Below are 20644 nucleotides of genomic sequence, written 5' to 3' on the forward strand. Positions count from 1 at the left end.
CTTGCTGTGAAATAATTTAAATAATTTACCATAGATGTAAAAAAAAAAAGAAAAAAGAAGTTTGTTCATGGATGCCTTCGTAAGCATGAGGTCTGGGTCCCTTAGGGGCGGGGAGAGCTTGAGAAGGGCGGGATGGCTCTGTGAAGAGGAGGCATGCAGGCAGCTTCCCAGACCAGCCCCACCTCCACGCCTGGCAGCCAGTGCCTTTGGGCTTGGGCTTGACGATTCTTCATTCTCTGAGGCTAGGTCTTCCCTTCTGAACGTGGGGATCATTAACGCCTAGCTGACCCGTATTAGAGTAGGATGTGTCAGTGAGTGGAGGTGGGAGGACTACGTAAACTGCGAAGTGCTGGCCACAAATGAGGTGGGAGAGGTAATCCCATCCAGCGGAGCTCTGATTCCCTGACAATGCCTGGGATTTGGCCTTTGGCAAGCTTGGCGGGCCCCAGCAGCTGAGTAAACACGACAAGGATCGTGGGCATCTAGCATGTGCGGGCACACAAGGTGACTGTAGCCTCACCTAGCGGAGGGGGCAGTCAGGAGCACAGAGCCCTTATCGTGTTGCAGCTGGGGGTCCCAGAGACACCCTGGATAATGCTTCTTGATGTTTTTAGGAGCTTCCAGCCTGGGCTTAGAAGATGGAGTTGGAGTCTCAGAACCTGTCTGGTACTCACTGTCCTCATCTTTACTGCAAATAGGTAAAGTTGACTAGCCCAGTGGGTCTCTATCCTCACTGTATTGCAGAATCACCTGGAAACTTATAAAAACATACACAAGGCCAGGCCCTACTCTGGAGATTGAACTTCAGTTGGTCCAGGATTGGGCTTGGGTATCTATTTCCTGAATGCTCCCAGGGGATTCTAATGTACAGCCTGGGTTGAAACCTACCAGGCTAGGTGACCTCCTGCTGTTCCCATCTTGGCTCCAGAATCATCCTGTGCAATGGGCAAAACTCATCATCTGCACCTCCTTGGCAAGGAGGGGCACATTTAACTCCCAACATTCCCCATCTCTAGCTGGGCTGCTGTATTGACCACTGAAAAAGAGAGAACCTTAGAGAAAGGGCTCAGAACACAGATTCATAAAGGAGGGACACAGAAAAACTCTCAGGCCAGAAGGGAAGGTCAGGGCCAACTGGTCCCACTTCCTTGCCTGGTGTAGTCATCCTACTCCAGAAGCCTTCATGGGTGGCCAGCCATGGGGTTCTGCTGGCACACTTCCAGTGTGGGGCTCACTACCTCCTGGAGACTTCTTTTACCCTGGCCTGAAATCTGCTTACATCATCCTGGAGGCAGGCTCTGTGACCTGAGGGCTTTGGTGGTGGCAGTCAGTGGTCATGGGCACCACTCTGCTGTCTGCATCCCCACATAAGGAATAGTGTGTATCCACATCCGATGGATTCTGGTTGAAGAGAGAGTGGCCTCCAGCCTGTGTTCTACTGCTGAACCTTGACTTATTTCCCTGAAGTTAAACTCTTGCTGCCTCTTTGTCAATGTCTTTTGCGTTCCTGCAGCAAACCCAGATCATCACCCTACACGTAGTTTTCTTCAGGTCAAGGCCAAGGTTTCTTATCTCAGGCGGCAGATCCTACAGAGGACAGCCCATTCCAAGGGCCCCCTTGTTCAGACAGAGAAAGTGAGACCAGAGAGGGAATGACTTGCAAGAAGTCACTGAGCAAGTCAGGGACACAGCTGAGGCCAGAACCAACAGATTCCTGCCCCGTGGGCTGAGACCTGCACATCTGCTGCATCAAACAGCAGAGATAGACCCAGGAGACCAGGTGCTCAGCCCAGCCCTGCCATGAACTCTCTGGGGACCTTGATTACTTGCCTCTCCAGGCCTCAGTTTCCCCACCTGTCAAATAAGGAGGTTGCGCCACATTACTGGTTTTTAAACCAAAATTCTCTTTCAGTAGCAGAATTCTGTATTCCTTAGAAGCCAATATATAAAACAGAAAGGAGGGGAGCTGTCTGGTTGCAACAGCAGGCAGAGGGCAGAGCCCTCCTGCTTAGCCTTCTCCCCTTGCTTATGGACCACAGTTTGAAATTCCAGGCAGGTTCACCTCTTTGGTCCTTCCAGCTCTAACTCTACAATGTTCTTCCCCTTGAGAAGTTATTGTGGACCCTTCAAAGCAATTAAACAGAAGGCAAGGTATCATCTAAAAAGAGTCAATTCAGACACTTGTTTTTCGAGAAGGCAAATAGAAAAACGGCACCAGGTCCCACTGGAATCCTTCAGCAACCAAGAGTTTCATTTCTGGTAAAAAATATAGAAAGAGTGGCTGTTCTTGGGGGACCTGTGGTTTGGTTCTGGACCTCCCCGTGGAGCTGAGTGGTGTCCCTGAGGCGAGGAGGGCAGAGACCTCTGCTCAGAACCTCTCTGAGCCCATCCGCAAGTTTTTGATCTCCAGTTCCAATTGTTTGGCCTGGACCTCGCGCTGGGTCACCAGCTCCCGGAGCCTTCGGATCTCATCCTGTTGCCGATAGAACATCTGTAGCAGCTAGGAAAGCATAGAGCAGAGGGAAGGTCACCCGGATGTCCTGGGATATGAGGCGGCATGACACCAGCAGAAAGCATAAAACATTACTTCTCTTTGAAGCAGAAAGGTGGGGTGATTAAGGTGGCTGAGGCTGAGGGGGCATCCATGGCATAGAAGTTTTACAAAAACCTTTTCATCACCCAGTAAATGAAATTCAAAAAGATTTGACGTTTCAGAAGTTTTCTGCCTCCTTAGATTCCCCCATGAGTGGAGCAAAGGATACTTGGCCCTGAAGTCTTGGAGACCAGAGTTTTTACCACCACTAAACTGTGTGACCTCAGGCAAGTTACTTACCCTCTCTGAGCTTCAGTTTCCTCCTCTGGAAACTAGAGATCAGAAAACTAACCCCAGCATTATGACAATTGCTGCTGCTATATAGCATGGCACTAGATGTTAAGTGTACCCCCTAAGGAGCTTCGTTATTCCACTAGGTGCTGACAAGACCCTTATGAGGGTGATATTATTAGCATCCTTACTTTACCACCATGGAAACCGAAGCTAAGAGATTCAGCCCCCAGCTCTAACATCCTAGAGGCTCCGTAAGGCCAGGCTCAGAATCCCTCTGTGAGGCACCAGTCCTTGTGTTTTCAGCCACCACATCCTGACTCCCAGGGCTGTTGAGAAAATTCAATCAGATCGAAGTGCCTACCTACCCAGGACCTGGCACACAGTAGGCATTTAATAAATATTGACTCTGAGAGCACAGAAAATCCTAGTTTCAGAACTGGGAGGGAATTTAATACCCACCAAGTCAAACTCTCTTCGTTCTACAGATGGTTCGCCACTATCTGTAAGTAAACCCACCATCTTGGCATACAGAAGGTGCTCATTACTTCTTTGTTGAATGGCTCAGCAAAGTGAGTTAAGTGGCCAGGTCATGCAGCTGATTATTTTTCTCAGCCCTCATTTCCTCCCTCCCCACCCCAGCTGCTCACAGCTGCCCCTTCCCCACACAGGACCACCCCACCCCTGTTCGCACCTCATTCTCCGTCTTTGGTGGGGGGCACTCAAAGATGTCAAAGCCATTTGTGAGCCAAGTTTTCTTCTCCTCCAGCCTGTGTTCTGCCGCCCACCTTGGTGCCTTCTCCTCCAGCAGGGAGAAGGGCCTCCGGCCATCTTCTGCACCCAGCTTTTCCCTCTGGTTGAAGAGCAGAGGCGAGGTGGGGGCCATGGGGTTGGAGAGGGGTCTCTCTGGGGGCAGAGGACGAGTGCTCAGCAGCTCGGAGCCAGGCCTAAGGGACACCAGGACTGGCCCTGGGAGGGAAGCAAAGAGCTGTGTGAGGACTGAGTGGCCCCGGAGCAGATGGGTGTGGGGGACACTGACACATGCAGGCACACAGACATGCACAGAGCCACACACAAACACAGTGATACACGTGACAGGTGTGGGAGACATGGCCACGTGCACAGGCACAAACCCACAGAGTGCAGCAATAGGAGCGTAAATACACACTCGTTATGATTATCTAAGGGAGGCCTGGTTTGTAGGAGCTGCCCCCCAACACCGCAAGCTGCTCAGGCAAAGCCTTGACCTTGCTTTCTAAGGAGAGTCCCACCCGCGTTGCACTCTGCCATCTACCAGTTCATGAATTCTCCCAACACCCTCAGAAGCCGGGGAGGCAGGCATCACGGATATAATGAGGAAACTGAGCCCAGACAAGAGCGAGACTAAGGGTTACACATAAAAGGGAGGGGGTACAAGGCAGCTGAGGAGCGGGAACCAGGGTGGGAGCACACACTGCCTTCCCCTGCACAGGCCCTTATGTTGACAGGCCAGGGAGGGAGAGTCAGGGAGGGCAGAGTGGGCAGAAGGGTCCAGGCAGGGGCTGGTGCCTAGAGTCTCTGGAGTTAGAATGTAATTGCAGAGGTGGCGGGAGGATGGGCAGGGGGCAGCCAGCTGAGATTATCCAGTCACTCTGCACAGCCCAGAGTTTAAAGATGCTTTTCGTGGAGCAAAATCCTTTGATTCGGAGGGAGTTTCCAGAGCCACTTGGGACAAGCCTCTCCCTTTCTGGACCCATATGTGACCATCCTAACCACTGGGGACTGACTGTCGAGGACCAGTCCAGGGTTATGGGGTAACAGGAGAACACAAATACCAGGCAAACCCCTCTCAGCCACCCGGGCACTGGACATGCCATTGTCTCCCCACATTCGCCTGAGGCCTTTTCTCTGCCTTTCTCACCTTTATTCATCCCACTGAGCCACTCCTGGGCTGTCAGAGAGGGCTGGGCACCTGCTGTGGGTGGGTAGATGTCCTCTTGGTAGGATTCTGACTGCAGGAGAAGTCAGGACAGTGAGAGTGGGGATGGTGCGGGAGGGCCCTTAGAGAGCTGGGGGTTCAGGCTTTCCCAACCCTCATGAGTTTAGGAAACAGAGGCCCAGAGAGCAAAGGGATGTGCCCACGGTCACAGAGCCACTCAAGAGCACAGGTGGAGTGACACTCAGGAAGCCTAGCTCCCAGTGACAGTGTGCTGACCACCAGAAAGGCCTTCCCCTTGACAAGGGGCCATCAGTACCCCTGTTGCTGCCCCAAGGGCAAGGGCTCCAGGCCCCAGGGTCCTTCAGGAGGGGTTCCCCACCTCCCTCGCAGACTGCCCCCACACCCTTACCCTCCGGGGTACGATCATGGATACAGGTTCGATGAGGCTTTTGGTTGTAATCAGCTTGTAGAAGCGGAAGATCTCGCAGGAGGACACGTCGAGACCTCTCTTTGGCATAACACCTGCGGGCAGACGGCCAAGGAGGGTCAAGAGGTCCTCAGGATGGGCTGGGGCCCAAGAGACCCAGAGAGAGTAGCAAAGCCAGGTTGCACACCTGGATGTGAAAGGGGGACCAGCCTCCTCCTACCATCCTCACCACAATAAACAGTCCCACACTAGACCAGGGCCTGTGCTAGCGAAATGGGGTTGAAATCATCAAACCTTATCCCTACTTTCAAGGACTTAAATGATTTTGGCTAAACTTTTACAGGAAGGGTGCTCTGCTCAAGGCCCTCCATCGCCATCCCCATGGCTCCCGACCCAGATGCTCTTTATAGAGCAGCTCCAGCTTTCCTCTGATTCTGTTAGAATGCTATCTTTCTCCATCCCTTTACTTTTAATCTAACTGTGTCTTCATTTGTAAGTGGGTTTCCTGTAGACAGCGTATAGTTACATCTTTTTTTTTTAATCCCTAAATGCACTTAAAAAGTAGGGCCTCTCTTGGTCAACATCTCCCATCTCCTTGCTACTGTTGTAACTGCTTAACTTTGGGCCAGAACACCTTCATCCTCTGCCCATGCTGTGCTCTGCTTCTCTTTTGGCTCCTTAAATGTTGCCTCCTCCAGGAAGCCCTCCACGACTTCCTTCTGTGTGCTCCCAGCACACCTCGACTAGAGCTCCCATCCACTCAAGACTGTTGACCCACCATCTCTCCTCCCCAGTGTGGGCAGGACCTGCATGTGATATCCCTGATCCCCAGGCCCCAAGTGGCCTCGTTGTCCCACACTCACCGATCCCCTTCTGCGGGTTATAGGAGCGGTATTCAGTCAGGTAGTTCAGGTGAGGTTTGTCGGCGCTTACCTCATAGTAGCGGATGTTCCCATCTCCCTGAGGAGGGGAGGGTATGATTCAGAGCTAGGTCCCATCAGCCTCCCAGCTGGCCCCCACTGCCCTACAGCAGAAACTTGGCATTCACTGTGAGTGAAGAGTTGGCAGAGCCACCTCACACAAGGGCACAGTAAGGAACTATCACCAAGGCAACAGGGAGGTCCTCATTTTAACACTCAGTCCCCCCAACCATGACCCGAAGCCCACCCATGTGACTCCAGGGCAGAGGCTCTGGGAACACAGGCCTGAATCCCACTCCTATCTGAGAGCTGCACACGAAGGTCAGAAGTGGGGTGTCCTGAGACCATCTAGCAGGTCTTGTCCCTGAGGGCATTTCTGGTAGTCACTGTCACAGTGACTGGGCGGGGCGGGGTGGGGTGGGGTGGGCAGGCGCTACTCCTGGCATTGGTGGGTAGGAGTGGCGAGGGATGCCAAATACAGAACAGTCCTATCCAGTGAGGACCCCCTGCCCCAAAGTCGAAGGTACCCCTGCTGAGAAACACCAACTGGTTCCTCCTCATCTGGACCCAGAATTGGGGAGGGGCTAGCTCAGGGTGTCTGGCCAAAGCCCTGACCCCAGGTGTTCCTGTGGAGCCAGGAAGGTGGGAGAGGGGTGCGAGCTCACCACAGGTGCAGAGTATCCACTCTTGCCTGTCCCTTCCCCTGCCCTGCCCCACAAGGGTCCCAGGCTGCTGTCTGACCACAGGCGGGACTAGACTCAGGGTAGTTCTGCCTCCTGCCTCAGGGGTCCGGGCAGCCAACTCCCTCTGGTGCCAGACTGACCTTCCCCACCACGTAGAGCATGTTGGTGTCCGCATCATAGAAGGGAAACAGCACACCTGAGGAGCCATCCAGGTCCTCCTCTGTGAGAGGCACAGAAAGGTCGTCCTGCAAAGGAACGGAGACCAGGAAGGCCTGTGGGTCATTCACGGACGCCCTCGGTGGTGCTTGGAGGTAAGAATCTCCGCCATGGGGCTCTGGGGTGGGTGTGTATACACGTGTGCGTGTGCGCGTGCCTGTGCCATGCGGGAGAGCGTACCACCTTTTATCCCGCCAGTATTTTGCCTTTAATAAATTACTTCTCACACGCATGATGTCACTCCAGCCCTCCCCCTCCTGTTTTCTATCTACGATGATAGATGAAGAAGGAAATTCAGAGAGGAAATGACTCTGAGTGCTCCTTCAAATCAATACTACTTGGTCTGGCTGGGCCTCACTCCCACCCCTACCACCTTGAACAGGCAGCTCCTCCCACCCACACGCCTCCCTATTTCATTCCAAGTCCTTGTTCCAGCTGTTCCCTCCACCCAGAAGGCCCTCTCTCTCTCCCTCCCCCAGCCCTGGTCTCAGACTCAGCCACCTTCCCTTCCCTACACCAGGGCCTCTCCTGGGTCCTGACCCCTCCCCTCTCTTGAACGACAAGATGCACAAGGTCTGGGTGAGTGTCACTGGGCTGTTGGCACCTCCCTGGTTTTCATCAATCAGTTCGATCAGTGAGTGAATGCGTGAATGAATGAAGGAAGCCAGCACTCAGCTGAGGAGCGCTGGTGAGAGGCCTTGTGGGGTCGTGCGGGAGACTCACCTGGTCCCACAGGGCCACCTGCCGGTTGTTCCATCGGGATGTGCCCGTGGACAGCAGCTTCTTCAGGTTCCCCAGAAACAGCACTTTGTTGGCCCTGTGCCCCTTGTAGCTGGCTTCCTAGAAGGACATGTGTGGTCAGGGACTCCCTGCCTTTGCTTATGTTGCTGCTCCACCTGCTTATGCTACTTTCTTACGCCAGCTCTGCCTGGAGAATCCTTCCAGGGGCACCACCTCCAGGAAGCCTTCCTGAGTCTCTCCCATTCATCCAGAATCTCTCCCACTATTTTTGTTGAGAGTTCATTTTCTCAGCTAGAATAGAGGCAGATTTTGGCCCAGCTCCATGCTCTTGCTAAAAGATTATCGAGCATACACGAGATGCAAGGTATGGGGCAGGTTGGGCACTGTCACCTGGGTCATCTCATTTAATCCTCCCAAACGAAAGACTAATGACCCATTGTTGCAGATGAGAAAACAGAGGCTCAGAGAGTAGAAAGTGCTTGTCTGAGGTCACACAGTAGATAAACAGCGGTGCCCTGAGGTCTCCAGACTCCATGTCATGCCTCCTGACAGAGCTGAGGCACACTGACAAGCTTTGGAGTCAGACCAGGTTCAAGTCCCAGCTTTCAGTGTGGGCAAGTCATGTAGCCTCTCTTTGGCCTCAGTTTTCTCATCTAAAAAATAGGGATGACATATTCTGCACCTCCCAGCAGATGGGGATAACACGTGTGAAGGCTTGGCCAGAACACTGACAGTGTTACTGTCCTGTTCTCAGAAGCCTCCCCCATCCTCATTCCACTCCTTGCCCCTCCGACCCCAAGCCACCCCACCCCAGCACTGACCTGGAGGACTGCCCCTGCTCGGGGGTCGAGAACTCGTATCTTGCGGTCTCGACAGGCAGTGGCCAGCAGGCTGCCGTTGGTGTTGAAGGACATGGAGAGGATCACGTCTTGGTGACAGTTAATTGTCTTCACGGGGCTCATGATTACAGACTCCTTTGTATCCAGGTTCCAGACCATCACCTGCATGGCAGAGAGCCAACTCTGAGCACAGTGGCCGCCACCTCCCTCCCTGGCCCCTACAGTCACACACCAGCCAGGCTGCAGTGAAACATGGTATCCCCGGGAGGGAAGCCGCAGATGGCAGTCTGGCCAAGAGGCCTCGGGTGGGAGGATGGATCCGCTGCCACGTGGCAGGAGGGGAAAGCCAGGAGTCAGGCTGTCTGGCAGTGAAAAGAAAACACCATCTGCTTGGAGCAACAAAACATCTATGCTGGGAGGACCCCAGGGGACTAGCCAGTCCAGGGGGTTTCAAACCGTCATTAGCAACAGTTTCCACCACACAGATAAAAAGGGCTGTCATGTTCAGCTGCTTAGGCTGTGCACTGCACAGCTCCAGGGCAACCCATTTCCATAGTCTATAATGTGAATAGCACCCCCCCAGAGTTGTGTACAGAATAACCTGCACAGTCATAAACCATAGCACACCCTACATAAGAGGATAATAGAGCACTTTTGACCAGAACGGGGTAAAAGGCCCTCCCAACAGCTCCCATCACACCCTTTTATCCACCACAGAGGCCCCTGAAGTGCCCTACAGAGTTGTGAAGGGAAGAGTTTAAAAGTCACGGCTATGGTCACATTAACCCCAGACTGAGAAACTGAGTCCCAGGGAAGATAAAGGACTTTCCAGGTCACATTGCAAGTCAGAGACTGAGTGGGAATAGAATCTAGGCCTCATACTGTGAGTCTTCCCAATCCACAGGGCCCACAGCTTGCTAGCTTGGCAGCCAACGGAGCAGGGGGAGGTTTCTCTGGGCAGGATCCAGCCCATCCCCTCCAGGAAGACTAACAGTGTCCCCACAAAGCTCATGTCTACCTGAAACCTCAGAATGTGACCTTATTTAGAAATAGGGTCTTTGTAGATGTCATGAGTTACAGTGGGGTCATACTGGATTTGGGTGGGCCCTCAATCCAATGACTGGTGTTCTTATAAGAAGAGGAGAGGACACACATACACAGAGAAGGCGGCAAGAGACGGAGGCAGATGGGAGTGATGCAGCTACAAACCCAGGTGTGCTTGGAGCTGCCAGAAGCTGTAAGAAGCACAGAAGAATTCTTCCCTAGAGCCTTTGGAGAAAGCATGGCCCTCCTAGCACCTTGATTTTGGATTTCTGGTCTCCAGAAATGTGTGAGAATACATTTCTCTTGTCTTAACTCACCCAGTTTGATCATATGTCAGAGCAGCCCCAGGAAACTAACATACAGACCCACCTTGTAGTCGTAGCCAGAGCTGAAGAGGATGTTGGCGGCCGTAGGGTGCCACTCCACCAGGCCCACTCTGCGGGAGTGGGCCACCAGCTCCTTCCTGCAGGCCGTGAGGTTCCTTGCCAGCAGCTGCTTGGGGATGTCCCAGATTTTAATCTGTCAGGGGAGAGGTGGCCAAAGGGAAGTGTTAGCCAGGCTCATCTTGGCACCCCCACGATCCTGAGCCACAGAACTGGCAGTGCTCAGCAGAAGGGCCAGGGGAGCTCTCTCTGCATCCACCTCTCATTTAGTGGAGAGTCAGCTGGGGCCCCTCAGCCTAGATTATCCCTCAAAGCACAATGGTCTACCTTGTCCTGGTCCCAAAGGCTCAGAGTAGAGCTTTGAATGCCGGGAGGAAGGGTTTATGCTACATCCTCAGGGCATAGGGAGCCAGTGCAGTCTCTGGAGCAAGACAGGGGAGGGACAACTCCTTCCTTTATAGGGTGGAAGAAGAAAGACTAAAGGCCAGAAGGCTGGTTTGGATCGGGGCACAGGCCTGCATTCCACAGTAGGGGCCTGCGGGGAGGAGCTGGGGCTTTCTTCCACAGTAGTACTGTTGAGGATAGAAGGGGCTTACATGGTAGAAAGTAAGCTCCCCATCACGGAAGCATACAAATGGAGGTGCTGAGGGATGCTGCAGAGGGTGACAGAGCCCAGGCTGGTGTTGACTAAATGTTCCTTATTGTCCTGCAGGGCTCTCGGGCCCCTACATGACTGTTTGTCCTCTTTCCTTCACAGATAAACTGCTTTTCAGGTAGACTTTGCTTTCAGTGCAGCAAATATTTATTTCCTGGTTGTCTTGAATTTAAAACCAGAAAGCCAACACCCCCACCCCCCTGCTCCCGCTGCCAAATAGTGCCAGGCTCCAGAGAGATGGAGTCCGGTGAGTGCTGTTACTGCACAGATAGACTTGGCTGGAGGACAGACGCTGGGCAGGTCTGTTTGGAAGGTACAGACACCATCCCCAACATTCCCCAGAGCTAGAGGGTCATCTCTGCCACCCCTAATAATTGTATTCACTCCTCCTGCCCCTGGGGCATCTGGGAAGGGACAGGAGATGAGACTAGCTAGGAATTTAATAAAGATCTTGAGGGAGACTTCAAAGCAGGCCTGCAAGGGCAGATACTCCAGGAGTGGACACAGAGTCAGATATTTGATATCCTATCGGAAGTCCTACTCTCGTGTGAGATAAGACCAGTTCTCAACAAGCCCAACTGCCCCTTTGGGGAAATCACATGCTGGCAGACACTGTCCTTTATGTTTCTCAGCATCTTTTATGTGGAAAGGACACAAGTCCTCTTAGGATTTTCTACCTGCTTCTCTTGAACTGGTCTGTTTCCTTTGATTAGACAGTGAGGGTTCTGCAATACATTCTATTTCCTTTTTTGCCTTGGCTGCCAGGCAGCTCTAAACTAAACATGGAACTCAACAGCTACCACCCTCCATAGTCAACGTTTCTAGTATTATTTCCTCACTTCCTCCATCTGTGGCTGCTGCTCTTTAGGGAAATGGCATAGCTCAGTGGAAACATATTGGGCTCTGAAATCAAGCCTTAGTCTGAAGCCTGGCTCTACCTCCACAAACTGTGTGACCTTGGGCAAACTGCCACACCTCTCAGATCCTCAATTTCTCCATCAGAAAAACATCCTACCTTGTGGGGTTGCTGGGAAGACTGAGTGAAATGATATTTGTAAAGAGAGTCAGGAACCCCATGGGTAACTATTACCTAAATGGTAACTATGACTTTTACCTTTATTTTAATCATTTGTTCATATCTGTGTCTTTTGTTTTAAGCTATACCCACTGAGTTTTAGAAGTGGGCACAGAATACATTATAAATAACACCAAACATTGTGGGGGCATGGACTATGACCCTGGCACAGAACAGGGGCTCAGAAAGTTGGTGAGACTGGAGCTTTGGGGACTGTTTTGGTATCCATATTCATTTAGTGCTCCCACTTTTATCCTTTACAATCTCCCCTCCCCACTGTCTATGAGATTAAGTGGCACAGTATTTTCTGGCCACAATAAAAATGCTGCTTACAGCATTTTATAGTTGTCTTGAAAGATGGGCTTTCTCACTGGAAAATGAATTTCATTGGATCTTCATTAGATGGTTGGGGGCCATTATGCCCATTATTTTACATGGGGGACTGAGGCGCATAGAGAGGAAGTGTGGTGCCTAAGTCTCATAGGACCCAGAACTTCTCCTCCTCAACCTAACTTACCCCCTCGGCTCACAGTGACCTCACCTAATGAAGGATAAAGAATCAGGAGTGTCCGAGCTGAGTCCAGACACCATTCTGTGTCCCTATGCCCCAGTCCTGCTCCTCTCAGGAAAGGGAACCACCTCATGCGCTGACACTCACCGTGGCATCTTCGGAACAGGAGGCGATCTCAAAGTCATCAAAAGGGTTCCACTTGATGTCTAAGACGTTCCCTCTGTGCCCGCAGACCTTCGGGTAGTGTGGGTCCAACTTTCCCGTCTGTAAAACAGTACCCAGGAAAGTTGAGGAGGGGAGGGGATTAACTCCACCTTAGCATCTAGAGGGTCGCTCGGGCAGCCAGCAATCACTGAGTAGACAGGAGAATGTATGGGGCAGGACTGGGTGTGAATCTAGAATTTACCACTAATCCCTGTGTGATCCTGGGGGAGTCACTTCTCTGAGCCTCAGTGTCCTCTTCAGTAAAATGGAGGCAATAATAGGTATTTCAGAGGGTTCATGTGAGACTCATAGGACATGAGGTACAGGAAGAGTCTGGCACAGTGCCTAGCACACAGTAGGTGTTCAATAAAAGAACGTTTCCCTTCATACACTGCTGGTGGGAATGCAAAAATGGTGCAGCCACTGTGGAAAACAGTCTGGCAGATCCTTAAAAGGTTAAACAGAGTTACTATACGACCTGGTAATTCCACTGCTAGGTATATCTCCAAAAGAAATAAAAATATAGGTCAACAAAAAAGTGTACATCATTGTTCACAGCATCATTATTCATAATAACCAAAAGGTGGAAGCAACCCAAATGTCCATCAGTGGATGAATGAATATATAAAGTGTAGTCTATTCATACAGAGGAATACTGTTCCGCCAACAAAGGGAATGAAGTACTGATACACGCTACAACATGGGTGAACCTTGAAAACATCTTGCTAAGGAAAGAAGATAGACATAAAAAGCCACATACTGCATGATTCCACTTAGATGATGTACCAGATGCAGTTTCATTGCTCGAGCAAATTAATACATCCCCTGGTACCTAGTATGGAGAACCCTGACTAGTGCATATGAAGAACGCAGAATAGGTAAATTCTTAGACTGAAAGCAGACGAGTGGTGGCTTAGGGCTGGGGGAAGAGGGCAATAGGAAGTGACTGCTCGCGGATTTGGAGTTTCTGCTGGGGGTCATGAAATTATTTTCAAATTAGTGGTGATGGTTAAACCACCATGTGAATATTTAAAACCCACTGAATTATACACTTAAATGGTGAATTTTATGGTATGGAGTTATATTTCAATTAAAAAGAAAGGGCATTTCTTTTCCCTCCTCCTTTTCCTGCTGAGAATTCCATATAGGTGCTGGGAGGACACACAGGTCTCACAGCCCAGGCTACCCAGCCCTGAAGCTGAGATTCCCCAGGTCATGGGACAGCTACACCAGCTCAGTCACAGAAACCCAGAGCTGGCAGGGACCAGCACACTCATTTTACACATCACACTGCATGGCCCTGGCAGTACAGGGACCCTCTGCCTGCCCACGCAGGCACTGCCCACATGCATTGTCCAGCCTCAGGGTCTAAAGTCCACCCACCAGAAGACTCCACCTTTATATCCAAATGAAGGAGATAGCGGAGAAGGAAACTGGCCAACATCCATCCATACAGCAAATCTTTCGGGAACCTGGGAACAGGCCCTGTTTGAGGTGCTGGGTGAACATAAGACATAGTACTCTACCTCGCAGAATTAACAGTCTCAGGAGTTTTAAAAACAAACTTTCAATAAAAATTGTAAAGCAGCACAGAATTAACAACAACAAAAAATAAAACAAGTAAAAATTTAAAAAGAAATAATAAAAAATAAATAAATGAAATTTAAAACAAAAATGAACTTTCAGGAACACAGTGAACCCCGGGAACACCCACAGTGTGTCCTCGCCTCACCTCCCCAGCTCTGCAGAGACCACTGCGCTCTTGTGGGACATCCTAGACCATGTGCAATGGAGACTAAGCAAAGACCAGTGAAGGTCTCTGACATTGCTTACTAAGGCTGTGACACAGGCAGCTGCCATGAGAACAGACATAGGACATCCCTGTTACCTCTGGCAAGCTAGGAGACAGATGATTGAGCCTCTGGTTCATGGGGGTCTAACGCATGCATCTTAGTGGCTCTGCAAACAGGCCATGGTACTGGGCTTCCCTTCGGAAATACTCCACCCAATTCAGCTCCTGCCCCTTGGGAAAGGGTCTTAGATACCTCAACCTAGACTGGATCCCTTCCTGGAGGAGGAACTCTATCAAACACGTTGTTTGACAAGTTGGAATGTTTATGGTAGATTAAAGTGTTGTTGCAATGTTAGATGTAGTGAATTCGACGATGTACTGTGGTTACATAAGAGAATATTCTTATCTGTAGGAAATATATAAGGTTTAGGGATAGAGGGTAAAGATATATGTAAGTTACCCTCAAAGGGTTCAGGAAAAAAATTATACTCTCACATACACATTCAGAGAGAGAGAGAAAATAGAGGAAAGAATTTGAACTTGTGTCATTTGACAGTGATGTGTGAGGATGAGCAAAAGTTCTATTTCTTTCAGATGGTTCTGCCTTCTCCGTGGCTGAAAAAAAATGGGCCCCTGGGCAGAGAAGAGAGCAGTGGGGCACCAGGACCCGGGAAGAACACTGCACCCACGGGCCCAGCCTAGATATCCTGGGACCATTGCTCCAGCCACCAGGCCATTCTGCAGCTTCTTAACATGTGAATAATAATCTCTTCCTCTCAAGATTGTTGAGAGGGTTAAATGACATATTGTGCATGAAAAGCCAAACACTGATGTCCTATAGTAAGTGCTCATATAAGAGCTTTTATTATATGTGTGTGTGTGTGTGTGTGCGTGCATGCACATACATGTGTACGTTAAAGCTGAGAAAAAAAGACTGGAAGGAAATGCACCAAACAGTTCTCTCTAGATGGTGGGGTAAATGGGTGGTTTTTATCATCTGTGCATTTAAAAATTTTTTTCTAAACTATCTACAAAAACTGTGTAAGTTTTGCAATAAAAAGTATTTAAGGGGCAACAAATAAATGAGGAGTTTGGGATTAACATATACACACTACCATGTGTAAAACAGATGAACAACAAGGACATACTGTAGTATAGCACAGGGAATGATATTCAATATCTTGTAAAAACCTGTAATGGAAAAGAATCTGAAAAAGAATACATATATGTATATGTATAACTGAATCACCTGAAACTAACACAACATTGTAAATCAAGTATACTTCAATAAAAATGGAAATAGAAATAATTTTTTAAGAAAAGGTATTTAAGACAAAACTTCAGACTTCCTGAAAAGACAGGGTCTTTGCAGGATTAGCCAAAAATTTCTTATAAAACTGCAGAGCCTGAAGGGCTCTGAGATCAGGAACAGTAAAAACAGCAATGTTCTTGAATCTTGCACCTGTGGCAGGCATTACTAATGGATCACAACATTGTCTCAGTGACCCCAGACTGGAGGAGAGACTTGCCCAGGGTCACAGGGAATGTCAGGGACAGAGCTGGGTTAGAGCCCAGGGCTCTGGCTCCCAAGTGTGAGTCTGTGGTATACTTACTGTGCTCTGAGGGAGCACCAGCCCTCTGTGAGTCAGTATCCTGCCCTCTTCCTGCACACAGCCCTTCCCTTCTCTTGGATTACTTCCTGGGTGAAAGGGCATGATCAGTGCTGCGTCTTTTGCTGCGGCACACCCAAGTGCTCTCAGAGCCTTGATCTCTGCACTCTGGCCCAGGGCCATGCCCCACTTTCTGCCCTGAGGGTTCCTGGGAAGAGCTGATTGTCAGCTAGCTGGCCTTGGCTGACCGGAGGCAATCTGTCTGGGAGGCCATTCAGACTCCCGCCTCCCAGCCTGGGCTGCTGAGCCACAGACTCGGACGAACCCAAGAGCCAGGCCTGGCTCTGATGGACACTCCTCCCAGGACTCTAAGAGCAGAAGCCCCAGCCCCAGACGGCTTCTCCTCCTCCTCAGTGAATACAGGAGGCTGATGCTTCCTGGAGGCCGGCAGGCTCTGTGCCTAAAAGGGTCTGAGCAGAGGACTGACGTTAACAGACATTAGCCAGTCTGAAGGGCTATTGACCCAGCTGCTAAAAGGCCTGTCAGAGCAGGGACATTTATAGTCAGGAGGCCACTTCTGCCTTTTGGCCTATTAGGCCAGCCAGTGGCCAGGGATAGGCCTCTGATGGCTAGGGGCGCAAACTCTAAATCAGAGGAGATACACCTGCCTCCTCCTAGACCCCAGGGAACTGTGGCTTGGATGCAGGGAGCTGGCTGATCAGCCTGGAGAGACGCCACCTCCGAGTCTCTGGGGGGATGCCCTGGGGCAGATGGAGTGGACGGGGCTGTAGGACCCAGAGGACAGGGCCAGGTGGGTGGGGGACCTCAGCTGCCAGGATGGGAGAGGCTATGGGGCCATTGTCATGATCTCTAGTGCTCACAGGGAGCTGGCTGTTCCCACAACAGTGTCACAGTTGTGGCCTCAAGCAACCCCTCCCCACAGCCCAGGGTGGACATGGGAGGCAGGGGTGGTAGAGGCGGGCAGAAGTGGGCTGCCCAAGAGGTGAGGCAGGCAGGCTGACTCTGGTTTCCTGAGTTTGAATCCCTGCTACAGCACTTACTGCTGTGTGACCTTGAGCAAGTGACATCAACTCTCTGTGCCTCAGTTTCCTCATCGACAAAATGGCAACAGTAGTAGGACCTCACAGAATGGGTACGAGGATTAAATGAGTTCATATACGTAAAGTGCTTAAGAAACTCCCTGGTACATGGTAAGCTCTCAGTGAATTCACCAATTTAAGTTCATAAGTGCTAACCACAATTACCCAGTTTTATCGTTGCTCAGTGTTTCAGGGGCCCAGGGATGTACTTAGTGTACAAACTTCCACAGAGGGGCTCCTGTCACTTCCTACAACTGATGGGCAATCGCTCCAGGGGTGCCCTCAGTGAATAAACTGATGCCTTGATCATATCCTGACTGATGAACTCAAGCAGGAGCTCATATTTCTAAGAAACAGGTTTGTAAGTACTTTTCTTTAGGAACCATAATTTATGGAGTCATTTATGTGCCAGGAGCTTTGCTCATGTTATTTGATTTCCCTCCCTCCCTCCCGTGCTGCTAAAATGCCAATCACATTCCCATGAGGATCTAGGGCAGAGCGTCACTCATCAGCTCTCCCCTCATATACACAGATGAGCATGAAGAGGGTTTACCGTAGAACCCCACACCCAGGGCTGGAGGTGGTAAACCGCAGAGGCTATCTGGTAACCCTGCTTGGTCACCTCCAGAGATGGGGAGCTCACTTTCTCCCCAGTGGTTTATTCCACTTTCAGACCTTGCTGACTGTGAGAAAATGCTTCTTACTCGGAGCCTGGTGTAGCCTCCCTGTGGCTTTTCCCGCTCCCCTCACTCTCTGCTTGTGGTTCTAGCTCTGTCCCTTGGGACCCCATAGACACCACCCCCAACTCGACCCCTAGTCCCAGGCCAGCTCCTTGGATATTGAAGGCAGAAGACTCATTCCTTGAATATGTCCTTTTCCAGGCTGAACAGACTCTTGGAACTGGAAGAGACTCTCCCCTAAAATAGAAAAATAAAACAGACTAGTCTACACCCTGCATTCCTAGAAGGGGGACCTGCGTGCGGAAAGAACAGGTATGTGCTATGGAAGGCTCTGAGGTTCAGCTGTCGGCTGGGATGGGGCCTGAAGGGCTTTGATGAAAAAGGCAGGACTGTGTGTGCAGGTGATGGGGGTCTTGGGAGGCGTTTACACAAGGGAGTGACATGGTCTGACACAGGCTTAAGGAGGGTCTGGCTGGCCTCTAAGAGCACAGCAGTGAAGTGCTCCCCTCCCTTTGCTCCCAGGTACCTGTAGGCCCTGTGTCCATTCAGCCCCTCAAGCCCACGCATCCCTCTGGCCCTGTCCACTGCCAGCGATGCTGCAGGGCCCATCCCCAGGGCTCTGCCTGCTCTTGCTGGCATGCCTCCCGACCTCCACACCTCACAGCAAAGTCCACCTCCTACCCTGAGGGGCTGGGTCCGCTGTAGGCTGGGCCCCAAGGTCAGGAGCCCAACCAGGCGTGTCACCGGGCTCAGGGCGGGCCTGTCCCCAGACCTTCCCACTGTGCCTTTGGTCCCTGAACATAGCCCTTGGTTGCCTGGGCGGCAAGCGCCACCCTGCAACAGGCCCACCCTGGGTCACAGCAGGCAAGAGGAAGGGACTGTGAAGTCATTCCCTTTGGGACACCTGACACCACCTGGGCAGCCTGACCCTTCTGAGAAAACTTCCAGGACATGGTGGTAAGACCAGGCACCTTTCAAGCCTGTGTTCCAATAAAGAATTAGCTATAGTAAACAATCTTATGGTTACTGGGGGAAGAGGGTGGAAAGGGATAAATTTGGGAGTTTGAGATTTGCAAATGTTAGCCACTATATATAAAAACAAATTTCTTCTGTATAGCACAGGGAACTATATTGAGTATCTTGCAATAACCTTTAATGAAAAAGAATATGGAAACAAATAGATATATGTATATGCATGACTGGGACATTGTGCTGTACCAGAAATTGACACATTGCAACTGACTGTACTTCAATTAAAAAATAAAATAAAATTCTGTGTCAATCACGGAATCACTATAAAGAAAAAAAAAAGTTGGTTGAATATTAAAAAAAAAAAAGAAGCTCCTTCTTTCAAAAAAATAAGAGACATGTTATAGGTTGAATTGTGTCCCCCTAAATTCATATGTTGAAGCCCTAACCCCTGGTACCTCAGAATGTGATCTTCCATGTAAATAGGGTCATTGCAGATATAATTAGTTAAGATGAAGTCTTACTGGAGTAGAGTGGGCCCCTAATCCAATATGACTGGTGTCCTTATAAAAAGGAGAATTTTGGACAAGATACATGCACTCAAGGGGAACACCATGTGAAGATGAAGGCAGAGGTGCGAGCGAACTTCTACAAGACCAGGAATATCGAAGATTACAGGCAAACCACAGGATATTAGGCGAGAGGCAGGGACCAGTTTTCTGTTGCAGCCCTCAGGAGGAATCAACCTCGCCGACACCTCAGTCTCAGACTTTTAGCTTCCAGAACTGTGAGACGATAGATTTCTGTTTGTTTAAGTCACTCAGTTTATGGTATTTTGTCATGGCAGCCCTAGAAAACTAACACAGCCCATTACACCCGATTGTTCTACCCTAGAGTGTCAGAGGTAATGCAGAGAAGAGACTGAAAGTAATTAAGAAGAGAATGAAAGTTCTTCAGAACTCATTCCACTAATACAGAGATTCAGTTGGGTTAACATTATTTTCTTAAAATACAAAAATTTCTTTTCAAGGTTATGATCATCAGTTATTTCTACCTTCTGGCATATTATATTTTCCAAAGATAGCCAGCATATCCCCCAGTCCACATTGCTTTTCAAGAACCTTTCCATTTCTCCATTAAGGAGTAAGGCTAATTCCTCCTGGAATCCAGGTGGGCTTGTGATTGACTTGTAAGCAACAGAATGTGGTAGAAGTGATGCTACATGACTTCTGAGGCCATGTTCTAAAAGCTGATGCAGCTGCTGCCTTGGGAGCAAAAATACTTGCATTGGAGCACTGAACCGCCCCGAGGCTGCCATGTTGTGAGGAAGCACAAACCAGCTCTTTTGGAGAGACCACATGGAGAGGCCCAAGACTGCATGAAGAGAGAGCCAACACCCAGCAAGACTGCAGCTACTCCAGTCACTCTGCTCTTCTAGCTCCAGCCACCAACTGATTGCAACCACATAAGGGACCCAAGGACAGAATCTCCCACTGACCTTACCTGAATTCCTGAGCATAGAAACTGGGAGAGGTAATAAAATAATAATAAAATGGCTCATTTAAGTGAAAAAAAATTAGCTAGCTTGTCCCTTCCCTTCTTTACTGACACCTCTCTGTGCCTCTCTTTACTGACACCTCTTTCTGGTAACTGAGAAGAAGCCAGCGTAAACCAGAGCCAAACCTCAGAAGCGCCAGTCAGCTGAGGGAGGGGGTGGGGGAAGCCAAGGCCATGCCCAGGTGTAGGTCCTCACCCTTACTGCTCAGGGTCCTTCAGGAAGTCATCTGAGCCTCAACATCCTCATCTGTACAATGGGGCAAGACCTCCTACAAAATGGGCTAATAAAGGTACAACATAAGGCCTGTCCCTGTGGCTACCTGGAGAAGGGCCCGCAGACCTGTCTGCTCAGGTAAGTGCTGCCCAATGGGACCAGCACTTGTGTCCTTTCCCTGTCTCAGCCTCTCCTTCCTGCTTATCACACTGAATCTGGTTACTTAAGAACATGTCAGCCAAATGCAGTGCATGGAACTTTCTGGATCCTGATTCAAACAAA

The 20644-nt window shown here is 50.2% G+C and overlaps 1 protein-coding gene and 1 long non-coding RNA gene across 8 annotated transcripts in view; one reads left to right on the plus strand and one right to left on the minus strand.

The window, feature by feature from the left end:
- Positions 1 to 2230: 2230 nt before the first annotated feature.
- CORO2A (coronin 2A) overlaps positions 2231 to 20644 on the minus strand; it is a 52218-nt gene continuing 33804 nt past the window's right edge. For 4 of the 7 annotated variants that reach the window (XM_072959798.1, XM_072959802.1, XM_072959801.1 and 1 more), the window contains 11 exons: positions 17803 to 17859; positions 12384 to 12500; positions 9982 to 10131; positions 8551 to 8730; positions 7712 to 7828; positions 6913 to 7017; positions 6033 to 6129; positions 5152 to 5264; positions 4725 to 4815; positions 3519 to 3793; positions 2231 to 2500 (listed from right to left, as the gene is read on the minus strand). In XM_072959798.1, the coding sequence (XP_072815899.1) occupies positions 2369 to 2500; positions 3519 to 3793; positions 4725 to 4815; positions 5152 to 5264; positions 6033 to 6129; positions 6913 to 7017; positions 7712 to 7828; positions 8551 to 8730; positions 9982 to 10131; positions 12384 to 12500; positions 17803 to 17859 (1434 nt within the window). In that variant the 3' untranslated portion in view covers positions 2231 to 2368. Of the gene's footprint in view, positions 2501 to 3518; positions 3794 to 4724; positions 4816 to 5151; positions 5265 to 6032; positions 6130 to 6912; positions 7018 to 7711; positions 7829 to 8550; positions 8731 to 9981; positions 10132 to 12383; positions 12501 to 17802; positions 17860 to 18303; positions 18387 to 20644 lie in introns of those variants that run through there. The other 3 variants (XM_006204061.4, XM_072959799.1, XM_072959803.1) reach the window with 2 other exon arrangements.
- LOC140696096 (uncharacterized) lies at positions 6522 to 20170 on the plus strand. The gene is made up of 6 exons (XR_012072102.1): positions 6522 to 6612; positions 6875 to 7083; positions 14827 to 15072; positions 17173 to 17299; positions 17824 to 17934; positions 19622 to 20170. It is a non-coding gene; the product is annotated as an uncharacterized lncRNA (long non-coding RNA).

Source organism: Vicugna pacos, chromosome 4 (assembly GCF_048564905.1).
Source record: "Vicugna pacos chromosome 4, VicPac4, whole genome shotgun sequence".
NCBI classification, from domain to species: Eukaryota; Metazoa; Chordata; class Mammalia; order Artiodactyla; family Camelidae; genus Vicugna; species Vicugna pacos.